The 14,369-nt window shown below is 36.0% G+C and overlaps 1 protein-coding gene across 1 annotated transcript in view; it reads right to left on the bottom strand.

Annotated features, from left to right (window-relative positions):
• Nucleotides 1-13,662: 13,662 nt before the first annotated feature.
• Nucleotides 13,663-14,369, bottom strand: part of LOC126462791 (dehydrogenase/reductase SDR family member 11-like) — a 154,647-nt gene continuing 153,940 nt past the window's right edge. The window contains exon 6 of the mRNA XM_050096099.1: nucleotides 13,663-14,035. Within this exon, the coding sequence (XP_049952056.1) occupies nucleotides 13,994-14,035 (42 nt within the window). The 3' untranslated portion in view covers nucleotides 13,663-13,993. The remainder of the gene's footprint in view (nucleotides 14,036-14,369) is intronic.

Here is a 14,369-nt window from a genome sequence, read left to right as displayed (position 1 = left end):
AAAATAGATACACTAGTGCCACATGTTGTTCCTCAAATAAACAGTGAAAATATAAGACCATCTTTTGTTGTTTTAAGATTATACAATTTTAATTATGAATACTATGTCATCTGAGCGCAATTAATAATGTACAAAGGCAAATGAATATAATCAGAAATATGCACCAAAACAGCGAAACAAATTTTAAGAATTGATTATGTGCTAAATTCAATAAATTTATATCAATGAACGAAAAAAAATTTGAGAATTGTTTGCTATCGAAATTATTTCAATACTTTGGATAATTATACACAAGAAGAATTACTTGATGATCTTCTTCATCAAACTGAATTAATGTAAGTCAGTGTTTTTTTTAAAGTATTTATAAACAATACAAATTTCATCTCCTTTGAGATATATGAATAATTCACACTTCCATATGTTAATTGATTTATGAATGTAGAGATTATACCATCATTAAGATACATACCGATAGAAAGCATGAATGTGCGAATTTCCTCATTCGTACTATATGGTACATTTATACAGAATTTTTTTTAATAGGTTTGCTGTAACTTGTGGTCAGCTATTTTTATTTACCCAACTGTTTGCAGATTATCAAAACCTAACCATTTAACACAAACTTGGCTAGCTTTCTTTCTCAAAACTTCTTCAACCATGTATACATCTGGATATTTCGTTTTCTGTAGTTCCTGTTCACAAAATTTTCCATTTATATCTTTTAATTTATATGTAATTGGATTATAATGTATAACATCCTCAATTTCAAATATTTCTGTTGACCAATTAGCTGTATATCCTTTTTCGAAACGACCTTTAAGTTTACTAATTCTAACTGTATCACACTTTTTAAATTTAGGTTCTTCACTAGATACAATGTTACTTATTTTTAAATTTTTTCAGTAACTTCTATTGGTTTCATTCTTATTGTAGAATGTTTTGTGATATGTTATTCATCAGTTTGATTTTTAACTAAATTTAACGATTTATAATTTCCTTAAAAACAAATTTTTTCCACATTTTTTCTTTAAGTGTTCTGTAAAACCATTCAACTACAGATGTTTTTAATTCTGAAAAAGTTATATAACGATTAATGTTATGTTTATTCATTAAAGCTTTAAATCCTTTATTATAGAATTCTTTACCATTATCTGTTTGTAAGTTATTTGGCTTTCTAATTATAAAATTTTTTTGAAAAGCATCTACTATATTTTTAGCGGCTTATTTTTTAATAGGAACAGCAAATGCAAATTTTGAAAAAAACATCAATTATTGTTAACAAATATGTATAACCTTTGTTTATTTTTGAAATTCGTTTTAAATTACCCGAATCAGTTTCTAGTAGATGAGATGTACCTAGAGAGACTACATGTCTTCTTTTAAACATATTTCTCATTCATTAATTATTTCTCCTACAATTATTTTTTTACGAATGTACTCTTCTTCTTTTCACAACTTGTACAAAGATGTTCAATTGTTTGTCTTCCTTTTTTGTTGTTACTCTCTGTGGATTATGTGTATCAGTAAATATTTTACACTCTAAACAATAAATACGAAGCATGATTGTCCATTTGTACAGATAAAAACATTTAATAAAGGTCAAATTAATCTAACGACCTCAATACTTTTAGTTTTTCACCTACGATCTTTTCCTAATTTGCAATTCTAATGATTTCAGTTTACATTCTATTTTATCTAATGCATGAAGGAGATATCTTTTTATTTCGCTTATTTCATTATTATAATGTTCCGTGATATCATCCATAACACCATTTCTTTGCTTTAAATCTGAGAGCATCTTGTTGAAATCTTCTTTACTGACATAATTACTTAACTGTTTTAGAATGCTTGTCTATTCAGGTTTTGTAACATATTCTTTCTCTATGTACTGTTTGGTAACAGCATCCTTTGCATCAATTGGATAATTTACATTAGCAAGTCTTCTACCTTTTAAAGCCAATATAGTCTTTAGTTACTTTAAAAATAGTATTAAATTCTTTCTTAAATTGTTTAGTTATGTTGCCTATCATTGGATCAATTTTTTTATTTTTTCATGCACACTACATCCTTCAGTTTGACCTATCTTATTTCCAAAAATGCCCATTTACTAAACTTAAAATATTATTAAATTCAAAATAACCACAGAATAGTTTCGAAACAGACACTAATGGCCACATATTACTTCACTGAAATTTTGTATTCTCTCGCTATTGTAGTACAGATCACTTCTTCTAAATAGTTAACTAATTGTTTAGGTATATTTCCACCAAATGAAACCAAAACAACTTTTTACCATTATTTTTATTATAACAAATCCAATGAGTACCAACATGATGAGATGTATGTCAATTAACTATTGCCCATTCATATTCTCTGGGATGATATGGTAATTCATCAATCATGTATAAACTAGGAAAGTGTTTAGTTTTCAATTGTTTAGCAAGTTTCTCTAAATCTAAATTACTTAATACATTAGGATATTTATCAATTGCTTTTGGAATTTTTTTTACTTTCTTCAGTCCTGTGCCAGCTTTCTTCTCCATTGCTTGATTATGTCTTTTCTGTTCTTCTAATTCTTTATCAGCTTTTTTCTTGTTTATACCTGCATTTGCAACAGCTGCCGCTCCACCAGCTAATGAACCAATTGTTGCTAAATATGGTAATGCAGCTAATAATAGTGGAAGAGATCCACCTTTGTGATGTGTTAGTCCTTTACCTTCTTTTTTTTTGTTAGATATTCAATGATTTTTTCACAACAGGAAGAGCTAATGTAACAAGTAGATTTCCACCAACTTTGTTTTCTTTCTTTCTCTTTTGAATGTCTGTTAAAAATGATTCAATCGCATTTAATTTTTCATTATTCACCTTTAATTTAATCGATTTTGGTTTAGTCTTGCCATTAGGTAGCAAAGTGTAATCAACAGTAAAATTTTTCATTTATATAGATTAAAAATTTAATAAGACGAAATTTTTATACTCCTCATCTATTGTCATCCATGCCTAAGCCTATTCCTAATTTTCGTTTCCCATACGTTATTCCTCTAACTGCTATTGCTGCAACTTTTTCTCCTAATGAAGCATCACTTGCATGCACGCTTTCTTTTGCAGCTAACTGAAGTTCTTTATTGTTTACAAGTCATTTTTCTAAATCTTTATGATCACAATATGCACTATCATGCTGTTTACAAGCTTCATCTAATGGATTTATTCCTGGATCACCATGTGCTAGTCTTTCTTCAAGTTTAGTAAATGGCCCACAATAATTAAATCCTGGTAGATGCGACTCTGGCATTGCTACATTATTTAAAACCCAGTTGACTAACCCTGTACCATATTTTTTGCTCTTCCAAAATGTATGAGGAAGATTATTCAAAATTCTAATTAATATGGAATGCTGTTTGGACTATTTACAATGAAATCACTAAAGTTATTTGTCCACATTTGCATTGTTCCCACTATTTCGTTGTGATGATTTTTATTTCCAGCTAGTTCTTCACCATGAATAGCTGCTAATCTATCAATTAATTTACGAATGTCATTTATCCAAACATATTCAATTGGTTTTTCTGTATATTTTTACTAAGCCTTTGCCGTTTTTCTCAGGTGACCTAGAATCTATAGTTAGTCTTCTTAAGTTAGGAAAATAGTTATCAACAATTGGTTTTCTTGGATATTTATATTTATTACCTTTACTTGATCTTATTTTATTCGGATAATTGTCAGAATACAATGCTCCTGATTTGTATAATATATCTGCATAATTTGATAAATCTGCTCCATCAAACTTTTCTCCCATATAATCTATAGTAATTGGTTCCTGAGTTAAAAGTCTCATTAATCCATAAGTCCCTTCATATGTTTTTCGCCCATTTTTAATTTATCTCCTTCAAATATTACTAGTAAACTTCCTAAATATATTTAAAGGTACCAACAGGCCTTAATCCAAAAGTAGTATCTTCACTTTATTTTACATATTTTAGCATTCTTTCACTTATATTTATTTTCTTAACATCGCTATCCTTTATAGATTTTTTCTCTTTTTCATATTCATTCAATGCATCTCTAATTTCTGTTTCACTTAATGTGTAATCATATTCATCATGAATATCATCATATAATTGTTTCATTGGTGATAAATCTCCAAAATCTTCTATATGATGATGAAATCATTTGTTTTTCGACTTCTGTGTCTTCTTCATTTGCTTTAAAAACATTGTCACCCAATCCTTCAATTCCTTGTTTTACCTGTTCAATGGCATCGATAACTGGTTGATCTTCTTCTTTTAATTGGTTGTTTTTTCCATTTTTAAATACTTCTTTTAACTGTTCTTTTACTCTGCTGTTCTATCTGGCATTTTTAACGATTTATGGATCGTATTTTGCAAACATTTGTTTAAGAATAAAAAACATTAATGAAGATATTTGTGTTGTTATGAAATGTAGTGTTTTATTTCTAAACTTACTTTCATTTGGTTTTCTACATATATTTATTGTGGAAAATCCAAACTCATCATTCCAACATTTACTACACATTTCTTTAAAATTATCAAACCTTAAATCTCCACCAACAAACTCATGGTTAATATGATTTAAATTAGTATCATCTTGTCTAAGTATATTTTTAAAAATTAGATTGTCTCTAACTAACTGTTTTGGTATTTTTAAATAAGTTGGAGCTAAGTAAAAACAATCTATACATTTGTGTCTGCCTCTAGTAAAATAATCTCTAACAATATCTTGATTTTCTAGAATGAAGTCATCAAATACAACTAAATTATCTAGACATTGTTCTAATGTGACAATATCTTCATTATTTCCTATGAATGTAGCTATTTTTTCTTTATGCTTATCTTCAATTTTTTGACATCTTTTTTTAAATATTCTTGTTATTTTGGTTGATCTAAACTTTTTAAATAAACATACAAATGTTTAATTTTATTCCAGTTCATCTATCCTGGAGCTAAAATATAATTATCAATCATTAATGTTGTTTTACCACAACCACTTGGTCCCATTTTTGCACATTAATAAAATTTGGTAAAAGATTACCATGTTTATTTTTCTGGAATTCTTATCTTTTGTTCCCAATCAGTTTTGATCAGTTATTAATAAAATTTTAACAGTAAATGAGTAGGTCATTTCAATTAAGTGGTAAGTCATCTGTTCGCAAAAATGTTAACTGTTCCTATATGGGACAGTTTTAGCAGTGTTTCATTAGCTGGTTTTTGATCAAAATTCACAAACTCCAAATATTACATCGAAAAATAATAAACTTTATTGTGATTTAGAAGCGATAGAAATTCCTGTAGGTCAGTATAGTTTGAAAAACATGGAAAAATTTATTCATTCGAAGAAGCCAAATATTGACATTAAACCAGACGAAATTTTAAACAGAATTGTTATTGAAAGTGATGTAAAAATTGTATATGGATACAGCAGATAGTACTGGAAGTTTACTTGGCTTTAGTAATCAAGTTGTTCAAGCTAAAGAGAAAGTTGTAGATAAAGATGTTCCCAAAATAATTCCTTTTCAATTAATCAATATAAATTTCAGTCTTGCTGATGGAATGTTTGTAAAGCATACTGAGCATTTTTATTGCTTCATTTCAAGCCTAATGCAGAATTTGGTGGACCACTAATTCATGAACCAAATTATCCTGTAAATAATCCTATTTCTGATCCAATTCAAGACTTAGAAATTACTATAATTAATGAAAACGATAATTTAATTGACTTTAGTGGTGCTTGTGTAACAGTTATTTTAGAAATTTCTTAATATTTTTTATTCTTAAATAAGTCATGAACAAATTGAAAAGTTATCAGTTTTATTCATTCCCTGTGAATGAGAAGACTAAAAATAATTTGAATCTCCCCAACAAGAACATGGAGTTTAATATACATATTGGAGATGGTTGGGTTCATCCAAATCATGCTCAGTTGTACATGAATTTCAGTATTATTGGAACTGATAGCACAGATTATCCAACTTATGGTGGAAAATCCAATAAAAGATTTGTTGATAACTATGTAGCAAAACTGTTTGATGTTATCACCATAAAGAAAGGTAACAATATTTTGTCTAGAATGGAATTTCCATATATTTCTTCATCAGCTCTTATTCGATTGACGTCGACTATAGCCTATGAGTTAACCATGGAAGGTTATATTCTTAGTAATGGAAAGACAAAAAGTAAGAAAAATGAAGTATTTTATCTATTAGAATTATTTGGTGGATTTTTTAAAGATTATAAAGAAACAATGTGGGAAGGAGATTTAACAGTTATTTTTGCTTGGTCATCGAGCACTGGAGATGAAATTCTTTATTGGTCTGACACAAATGATGCTGGTGTTGAAATAAAAGATGCACTTCTAAAACAAGGTAAAATTGTTGTAGAATCAATGGAAATTGTTGTTTGTGTTGTTAAAAATGAACCAGAATATTCGCTTGAATTAGAACAAGATAGACTTAAAATCCAAAAATTCCCATATCTTTCTTCGAACCACAAACTGTAGATTGCTGGATTAAACGAAAAAAGAAATTTTGAGTTAGATATTACAAATTTCTATAATTTGCAGAATTTGATGCGCCTTATTTCATCTTCGTTGTTTTACAGACAAAAAGGAAAAATAATCAGTTAGTTGACTCTTCCTTATTCGATCATGACAAATTACAGATTACATACTTGAAAACGGGTAGAAATGAAGTGTTTCCTCAAGAAATGTGGAATCTAGATCTGCCAAATAATTATCTAAAAACTTATAATGCTTTACTAGATTTTAAGAGAACTATACAACTGAATGGTGATGTTAATGTGAATGCATTCAATTTTATTCAAAATTATCCTACCTATGTAATAAATATGTCTAGAAGAACCAATGTGTTAGTTACTCAGAAAACTACAATGAAGTTCTGTGCAAATTTTAATGATAAAATTCCGAAAGCTATACTTATGTAAGTAGTAATATATGGTAAAATGAATTTCACACATGATTCACAGGATAGAATTTTAGTTGAAAATTTTTAAAATTTTTTATTTTTTATGGGTGTATTGGCTTGCATCCGTTTATAAAAAATATTAATAAGTAGTTGGATAGTGTGGTCAGCCTAGCTGTTTATAAGAAAATAAGAAACATTATTAAATTATCTGCAACTGCACTCAATGTACCCACTTACTACTCATATAAATAGGTGCTGGTTTTCTAACAAGGCCTTCAAGTGTGGCAGCTCTCCTAGATGGCAGGTGTGTCACACCACTGGCTACACACACCAGCAGATGAGGCGCCAGCGTTCCAGTCCACGGCGGGTCGCTGGTTCGACTCTCTAAGGCTGATGCTGGGTCTGTAGCCAGCCAGCAATGGGCCACTCCACGGCTCACTACTGCGGGCAGTAGTCATGGCTACCGACATGCACCAGAGACATCCAGGGCAAGGGATGCAGATTCAGCTGCCGGATCGCAGGCGCTCTTTGTCGCCGCATTCTTAGCCACGCCAGGGAGAGAGTGCGCTGCGGGTCGCCTTACAGTGGGCGGCGCTGAGGCGGCAGAGGCGAAGACCGCTGAGTCGACTGTCAACGCATCCTGACGTAGGAGCTGTACGAGGCCGACACACAGCTGTTTATTGCATGGGTTGCTGAGGCAGCCATTTCGCGCCAAGCTGTTTCACAGACAGTGAAGTGGCGTCCTCAGCATTGTGAGACCTGGTGATGCAGACTGAGGGGAACGTGGCACTGCAGTTGTAGTTCCCACTACATTTGGTGTTGCTGTCACATTCGGTGTCAGAAGTTGGCCACTACAGAGTGCTCCCTACGCAAAAAATACGTTGGCGGCAGCAGAATCTCTGAAATTATGTTGATCGAACCTACTGGTAACAAATCTAGCAGCCCACCTCTGAACTGCTTCGATGTCTCCCTTTAATCCAACCTAGAAGCGATCCCAAACAGTAGAGCATTACTCAAGAAGGGGTTGCATTAGTTTCCTGTAAATGGTCTCGTTTAAAAATGTACCTAATTTTCAAAAAATTCTCCTAACAAATCAAAGTCGACCATACACCTTCCCTACTACACACCTGATATGCTCACTGCATTCCGTTATGCTTCGCAACTATGCACCTACATATTTAACCGTAATGATGTGTTGAGCAGCACATCACTATTCCTGTATTCGAACATTAATGGACTGTTTTTCCTACTCGTCTTCATTACCTTGCATTTTTCTACATTCCATCACACCAATTGGAAATTCTGTCTAAGTCATCTTGTATTCGCCTACAGTCTCTCACAGACGACACCTTCCCGTACACCACAGGTCATCAGCAAACAGTGACATGTTGTTTCACAGCCTGTTAGTCACATCATTTACGTATACAGAACACAAGAGCGGTCCTGTCACATTTCCCAGACGACAGCCTTGTCCCTGATGAACAGTCGCCATCGTCGCCACTGTCGAGGGCAACGTACTGGCTTCTATTGCTCAAGAAGTCTTCCAGCCACTCACATATCTGGAACCTCATCGCTCAAACCTACCTTCTAGTATGCAGTGGGACACTTAATCGAACGTTTTTCGAAAATCTATGAGTATGAAATGTGCTTGTTACCCTTCATCAAAGACTCGTAAGGCATCACGTGGGAAAAGGGCAAACTGAGTTTCCCACAAGTGATGCTACCCAGACCATGCTGATTTCTCAACAGAAGCGTTTCCGACCCAAGAAAATTTGTTCTATTCGAATTGATATTACGTTCAAGAATTATGCAGTAAACCCATGTTACGAATATTGGTCTGTACTTTTGCCGTTCCGTTGTTTTACCCATATTTTTCATGGCTTTCTGTACCACCACTTCCAGTGTCCTCTGATGTGAAAGCGTGCGTACATTGTCTAAATGCATACAAATCGTGTATTTGAGGTGATACCTCGGTAGCAACATGATATTCACTTAGGTAGGGGACACTACCTAAAAACCACATCTAGACAAAAACTTCTTTAACGTGATGCAGGCAACACTGGAAGCTGTAAATAATTCTTCCATTCAACGAGTGCACCTGTGTGTCGGTGTCCAGGGTCACCACTTTGAGCACCTTTGAATGTTCTACTCCTGGGCAATAGTACAGGAGAGTCATAGTCAATTTTGTGTTCTGTTTTTAATTGGTTTCAATAGGTTTTCTGACAACTCCAACAAGTGGATGGGTTTGTGATCCCGGGCTCAAAGTCAGTTATGTAACTAATAACGTTGTGTTTCAGTGAATGGTGTCAGAGATACATTTTTGAATAAGTCTCTAGGAGAGGAAATGAATTACCGTATAAAAAGTACAGGGTGCCATTTAAAAAAGTCATACCTCTGTTGATATCTTTGTAAAAAACAAAGCTACAACGAAGGCAATCATGCTGATTGATGTCACCCTGACGGCTACAGAACATTTGCTTGAAACATTTTGTAATTTGCATCTGGACAAAGAGTTATTTAGGGTGGTCAAGATAAATGGGACATCCTGTATAATCAGCGTGGGGATTTTGTAATGGTACATACTTTCAGGAATGAAGGAGAATAGCAGCTTTATCAATCTAAGGTGAGGTATTCACGTCAGGAAACGACCCATTCAAAGTTACAAGCCAAAATGATTCTGATACCTCAGAGAGCGGAATACATTTATCGGTACTGTCGGTCCTACGATTGTATGGCAGCAAACTTTCAGAGTCCCAAGAGCAAAACAATTTTTAAACAATAGCTGTAAAAAGCTTACCTTAAGAGCACTGCTTTATCTTCGGTACTGTGAAACACGTCTCTTCAACTACCAGCAGCAATGTTTCTACATTTTTGGAGGAGACAGTGTGGACTAAAACAGGGCCAAAATGTCCAGTAAATATAGGGCTCTAAAATTTGCACTTTAAGAGCTGTAACAACTCGTTCATCTTCGCTATTGTGAAACACATTTCTTCTACTAAACAAGCGCCCATAGCTCTTAAGCGTTTCAGAGCTCGTACTTATTGTTCTTTCGTGTTTTGGTCCATAGTACCACCTCTGAAAGTTGCCCACACATCAGCGACGGTACATCTGTTTCACGGTCTGTGGTATCGGATAGATTCTCGCTTACAACTTTCAGCTTGCTCTTTTCCGGACCAGGGTCTCTTATCTCAAACTAATAAAACAGCCCCTCTCCATAATCCTTGAAAGTTTGTAATAGCATAACGGAATCACCCTGTAAGTAGTGTTAAAGATGTAGAATACCTAGTTGGATGCCACAGGGCATACTTTTGCGAGGTTAAATCAATAAATAAATAAAAAGTCTCTCATGTCCTCGTATTTCTCCCTTGCGGCCCATATCGTCGCTAGGATGATTAGACATTCCTCTCAGTCCCACTTACGTAGTTCCCATATCGCATGAGAGGCCTGCATGGCACGCAGAGTAGTGATCACAATGTTCCAGTTCATCAGTGACTATTATCTGTAAACCACAGTACAGTGTATGACGGAGGGCACATCGTAGCAACATTATCGATTTACTTTCCTTTTGCATTAGCGCATTGGGGAAGGTGAAAAGGGCTATCTATCTCTCTTTATGTACTCGAAACCCCTCTTATCTTATTCCTCCAGGAGATATATGCTGCGGGAAGGACACTGTTGGCTCGTTCGTCGAATACTGGTCATCCAGATGTACCAAAAAAGGTTTCGTCGGAACTGCATCGGTTTCCTTCCAATGATTCCCGACCAAGTCCCCCTAGCATTTATGTTGTCATTTCGTATGAGCTCTAGGATCCTGTTAATATCCTAGATTTGCTTGGCTGAATTCATTCAATCTCTGTTGCCATATCTCGTTGATAAGGTGTCCAAACAGAAGAACAACAGAATTAGTCGCACTCGGGTCTTTTATGTGATTTGTTACAGATGTCAGATGCACTGCACGTTTCCTTAGCCTGTTCAACAACCTACATCTCCTACTTGCGTTCCCAAATTGTGATTTTACCTGATCGTCACATGTCACATTGCTTTCTCTTAATTGAAAGCATTTTCTTACATTTATAGACATTTAAAGGAATTGTGGTAATTTTGTCGAAGTGACTCTGCAATGCCTTATGACCGTCTAGAGATTTTACTGCACAACGCAGCTTCGTTAACGAACGATATCATAGATCTGCTGATCCTGTATGATAAATCGTACACACATGAATGTATGTTTGTATGTTTCGACATACAATCAAACGGAGTAACTTTGTACCACTTTTTACCAATTTTTAAAAATACTGAAGACAAAATAAATTACATATCACAACAGACATTGTAACATCATTTTACACCTTCACTGATCAGCCAGATGATAATAACCACCAACTTATTTTAAACGACGTTCAGACGTCGTAGGGTTGGGCGGCTACCCCTTATTAATGATGTCGGACATCGTAGGCTGGGAAGACTGGTAACACAGGTCAGGAGGCGAACTGTGGATGAAACAACATCAGCTTCTAATGCTGGGTAGAGTACATTTGTGTCTGAACACACAGTTGACCGTGCACTCCTAACGGTGGGCCTCCGGAATTTACTGGAATCAGGTGACTTGAGTGTGCTGATGTGGTGCCGACTCCCTCCAGCGACCTACTAAAGCCTCACTGCTTCCATCCCACGACGCGTCGCTGCTGTTATGCGTGCAAAAGTTGGACACACCGGATATTGGGTAGGCGGTCATAATGTTCTGGCTGATCTGTGTATAGTTACTGAGTGCTTGTAAAAGTGAGAATGTGTACTAACTACGCCCTATTGGAGGAAAATTTCAATTCTAATGCTCGTACAAAGTTTCGCTGGCAGCAGAGCGTGGTTTGCTCACGAGCTTACCAACCTAGTTGCGGTCAGTTTTACCCTTGTTTCTATTGTGTCTGTGGCATCGTATTGTTCACCTTGTTATTGTTACAGGTGTTACGATAATGGCAGTCAGAGTCCGGGAATCGGCCTGCTAAGAAGCCCATCTTGTTTACGGGTTGACAATAAGGCGCCAACCGACTGAGGGCAGTGCTCCTGAATTGGTAGCAGGTTCGCACGCTGCCATGCTGCAGCCGGTTGACGTCACGCCGGCGGTGGTCGGAGAGACAGGAGCGGCAATTCGGTTTCCTTTACCGCTATTGAAGGCCTTGAAGACACTATTTGTCTTCTAGAGGGAATCCAACCCGGTGACAGTCTACTGGATTGAGTGCGGGCACTCCGTTACGTTCAGACAATACCTTCTGGTCTTAAAGTTCTGGTAGCTCTGGTAGCTCTTTGGTCATCTTGTGAGGCTTAGCTCGGTGCCTTCTACTGTGTGGGGATGTCGGGTTGCCTGGGGCATGTTTCCTCTGAATTGTTGAAGTACGAGCGGGTATCTCGTTGTTTTCGTTGCTGGCTTGCCGAAATTAGGCCGGTCTCTTCCCGGGGCAGGGATGTCGGGTAGCCAGTGGCCGCGTTCCCTCTGCAGGGGTGGCTCCGACCGAGTGTTTCGCTTGCGGTCTTTCTCGGCCACTGTCGTGTGCCTTTTTAGAAACCAGTTTATTTCGGCATATCACCCCCGGGTTCTTGTTTGAGGGGCGAGGGGGGGGGAGGGAGGGGGTGGTTGAACCGTGGGTGGTTCGTGTTCCCGCCATCATGTATTTTACACGCTGTTTTTAACGTACTTTAACCTCACTACGTTAATTTGAATTACTACTGTCACTGAGCTGCTGCTTTGCCTGACCGTGAGAGGCGTTAGCAGTGCATTTCGATATATCCCCTTTCGTAGTATCTTTGCTGGACTGCTATTATTCCCCAGTCGTCGTCTGTCGTAAGAGACTTTAGGTCAGTCTTAGAAAACAAAGAATTTTTCCTGTATCAAAGGATATGGGGAAATTTAAATCGCATCCCAAAGAAACCAGGTGTTAGTAATAAGTAAAGGCAAACAGATTTACTTTCCAATATCAAGATATTCGTATCAGTCTAGCACTGTTCAACTTAAATCACTGCCGCCAGAAGTTCTCTTCACAGTCAACGTAATTAAAGGATAATCATGGGCCTAAGAGCTTGTAGGAAGTTGGAAAGACAACTAAAATAGTAACTGCAAACCACAGAGGTAATAAATCTGTTACTTTTAGTCCAAAACATTGGAAGTGGATGGAGCGGCAGCAATTTGAAACAAAAGTGGTAAGTGGTACAAAGCTACCCTAAAGTAAAAAGTTACCCTGACTGACTGTAACCCTGGAATCTTCGGAGGAATTTCAACCAAACTATTTCATTACCTGTAAAAATGATATTATTAGTATAGGCAAGCTGTCACCACATTATATTTATGTATGGGAGTTTTATCAGAACAGTAACGTATTTCTTTATCCAAATAAACTAGCTCTAACAAAGAAAGGAAAGATTTTGTGTATCCATTGATGTATGACAGTACACCACCACACGGCACTATTTTGACGCATATTTAACACTTAGTTTCTTGACAAAAAGTAATTCAAGTCGACATAAATTACTACTGTCACTGAAGCAGAAAAATGTGGGAAAATTCAACATCTTACAGAGTGAAAGACGAGTGTCATATTGCTTCTAGTTTATTACTCTTGACTTCTTCAATTATTGCTATTTGATGCTGTTAATACCTTAACACCTGCTTGGAGCGTAAACAATGCTAATTCAACAATAGATTAGTTTCATATCCAAACTTATTATCCTTCCACAGTTTCGTCCTTTTTTCGCATCTTGGTACTGTTCCAGTAACAATTACGAAGCCCGTCGAGTCGTCCACGGATATCACAGTAGAAAGCTGTAACCGACACGTCACGCCTTCAGTAATTTACAAAGCATACAGTCACCAGTGGTAAGGAGTGATTCGTTGTAACGTCCTTGGCTCTCCGTCTTTTATTTCTTCTTCGAGTTACATATAACAGAGAATATTCTTTTCATATCTCGTCTAGACAAAAAACTAGTCTTACATGTTGCTTATAGAGGCTTAATAACTTCTGCTTATGACCATCTTCTGAAAAACCAGCCAAAGTGTGACATCGTGAGCTAAAACACAGATCCAGGAGGCCGTAATATGATGTCGTAAACCTGCAACACAAGAAAATGTGTAACAAATTCAGCTCCTAAGTGACAAAGGCAATATAAACACTGTAGTTTGGCAGAAAAAGAGTGGCACATCAAGATGGTATCGCAATCGTATGAGTCCAGATTTGGTAGTTAAATAAGGCACACGACGATTCCTGGTTCTGCAAGTATTGCAGACGAGACGTTTTCGGTTGCTCCTCGTAAATGTAGATCCCGCCCACCTAACACCTTACCATTGTGACATTTCTAACTATATTTCATTACGAGTTGACGAGCATAATGGTACACTCGCTAGGATGTGTCTGTTTTCACGTTGTGAGCGAGCATCGCCTAGTTA

This window comes from Schistocerca serialis, chromosome 1, assembly GCF_023864345.2.
Source record: "Schistocerca serialis cubense isolate TAMUIC-IGC-003099 chromosome 1, iqSchSeri2.2, whole genome shotgun sequence".
In the NCBI taxonomy this organism is placed as follows: Eukaryota; Metazoa; Arthropoda; class Insecta; order Orthoptera; family Acrididae; genus Schistocerca; species Schistocerca serialis.
The sequence above is the reverse complement of the archived record's forward strand: the minus strand, read 5'-3'. Positions and strand labels throughout refer to the sequence as shown.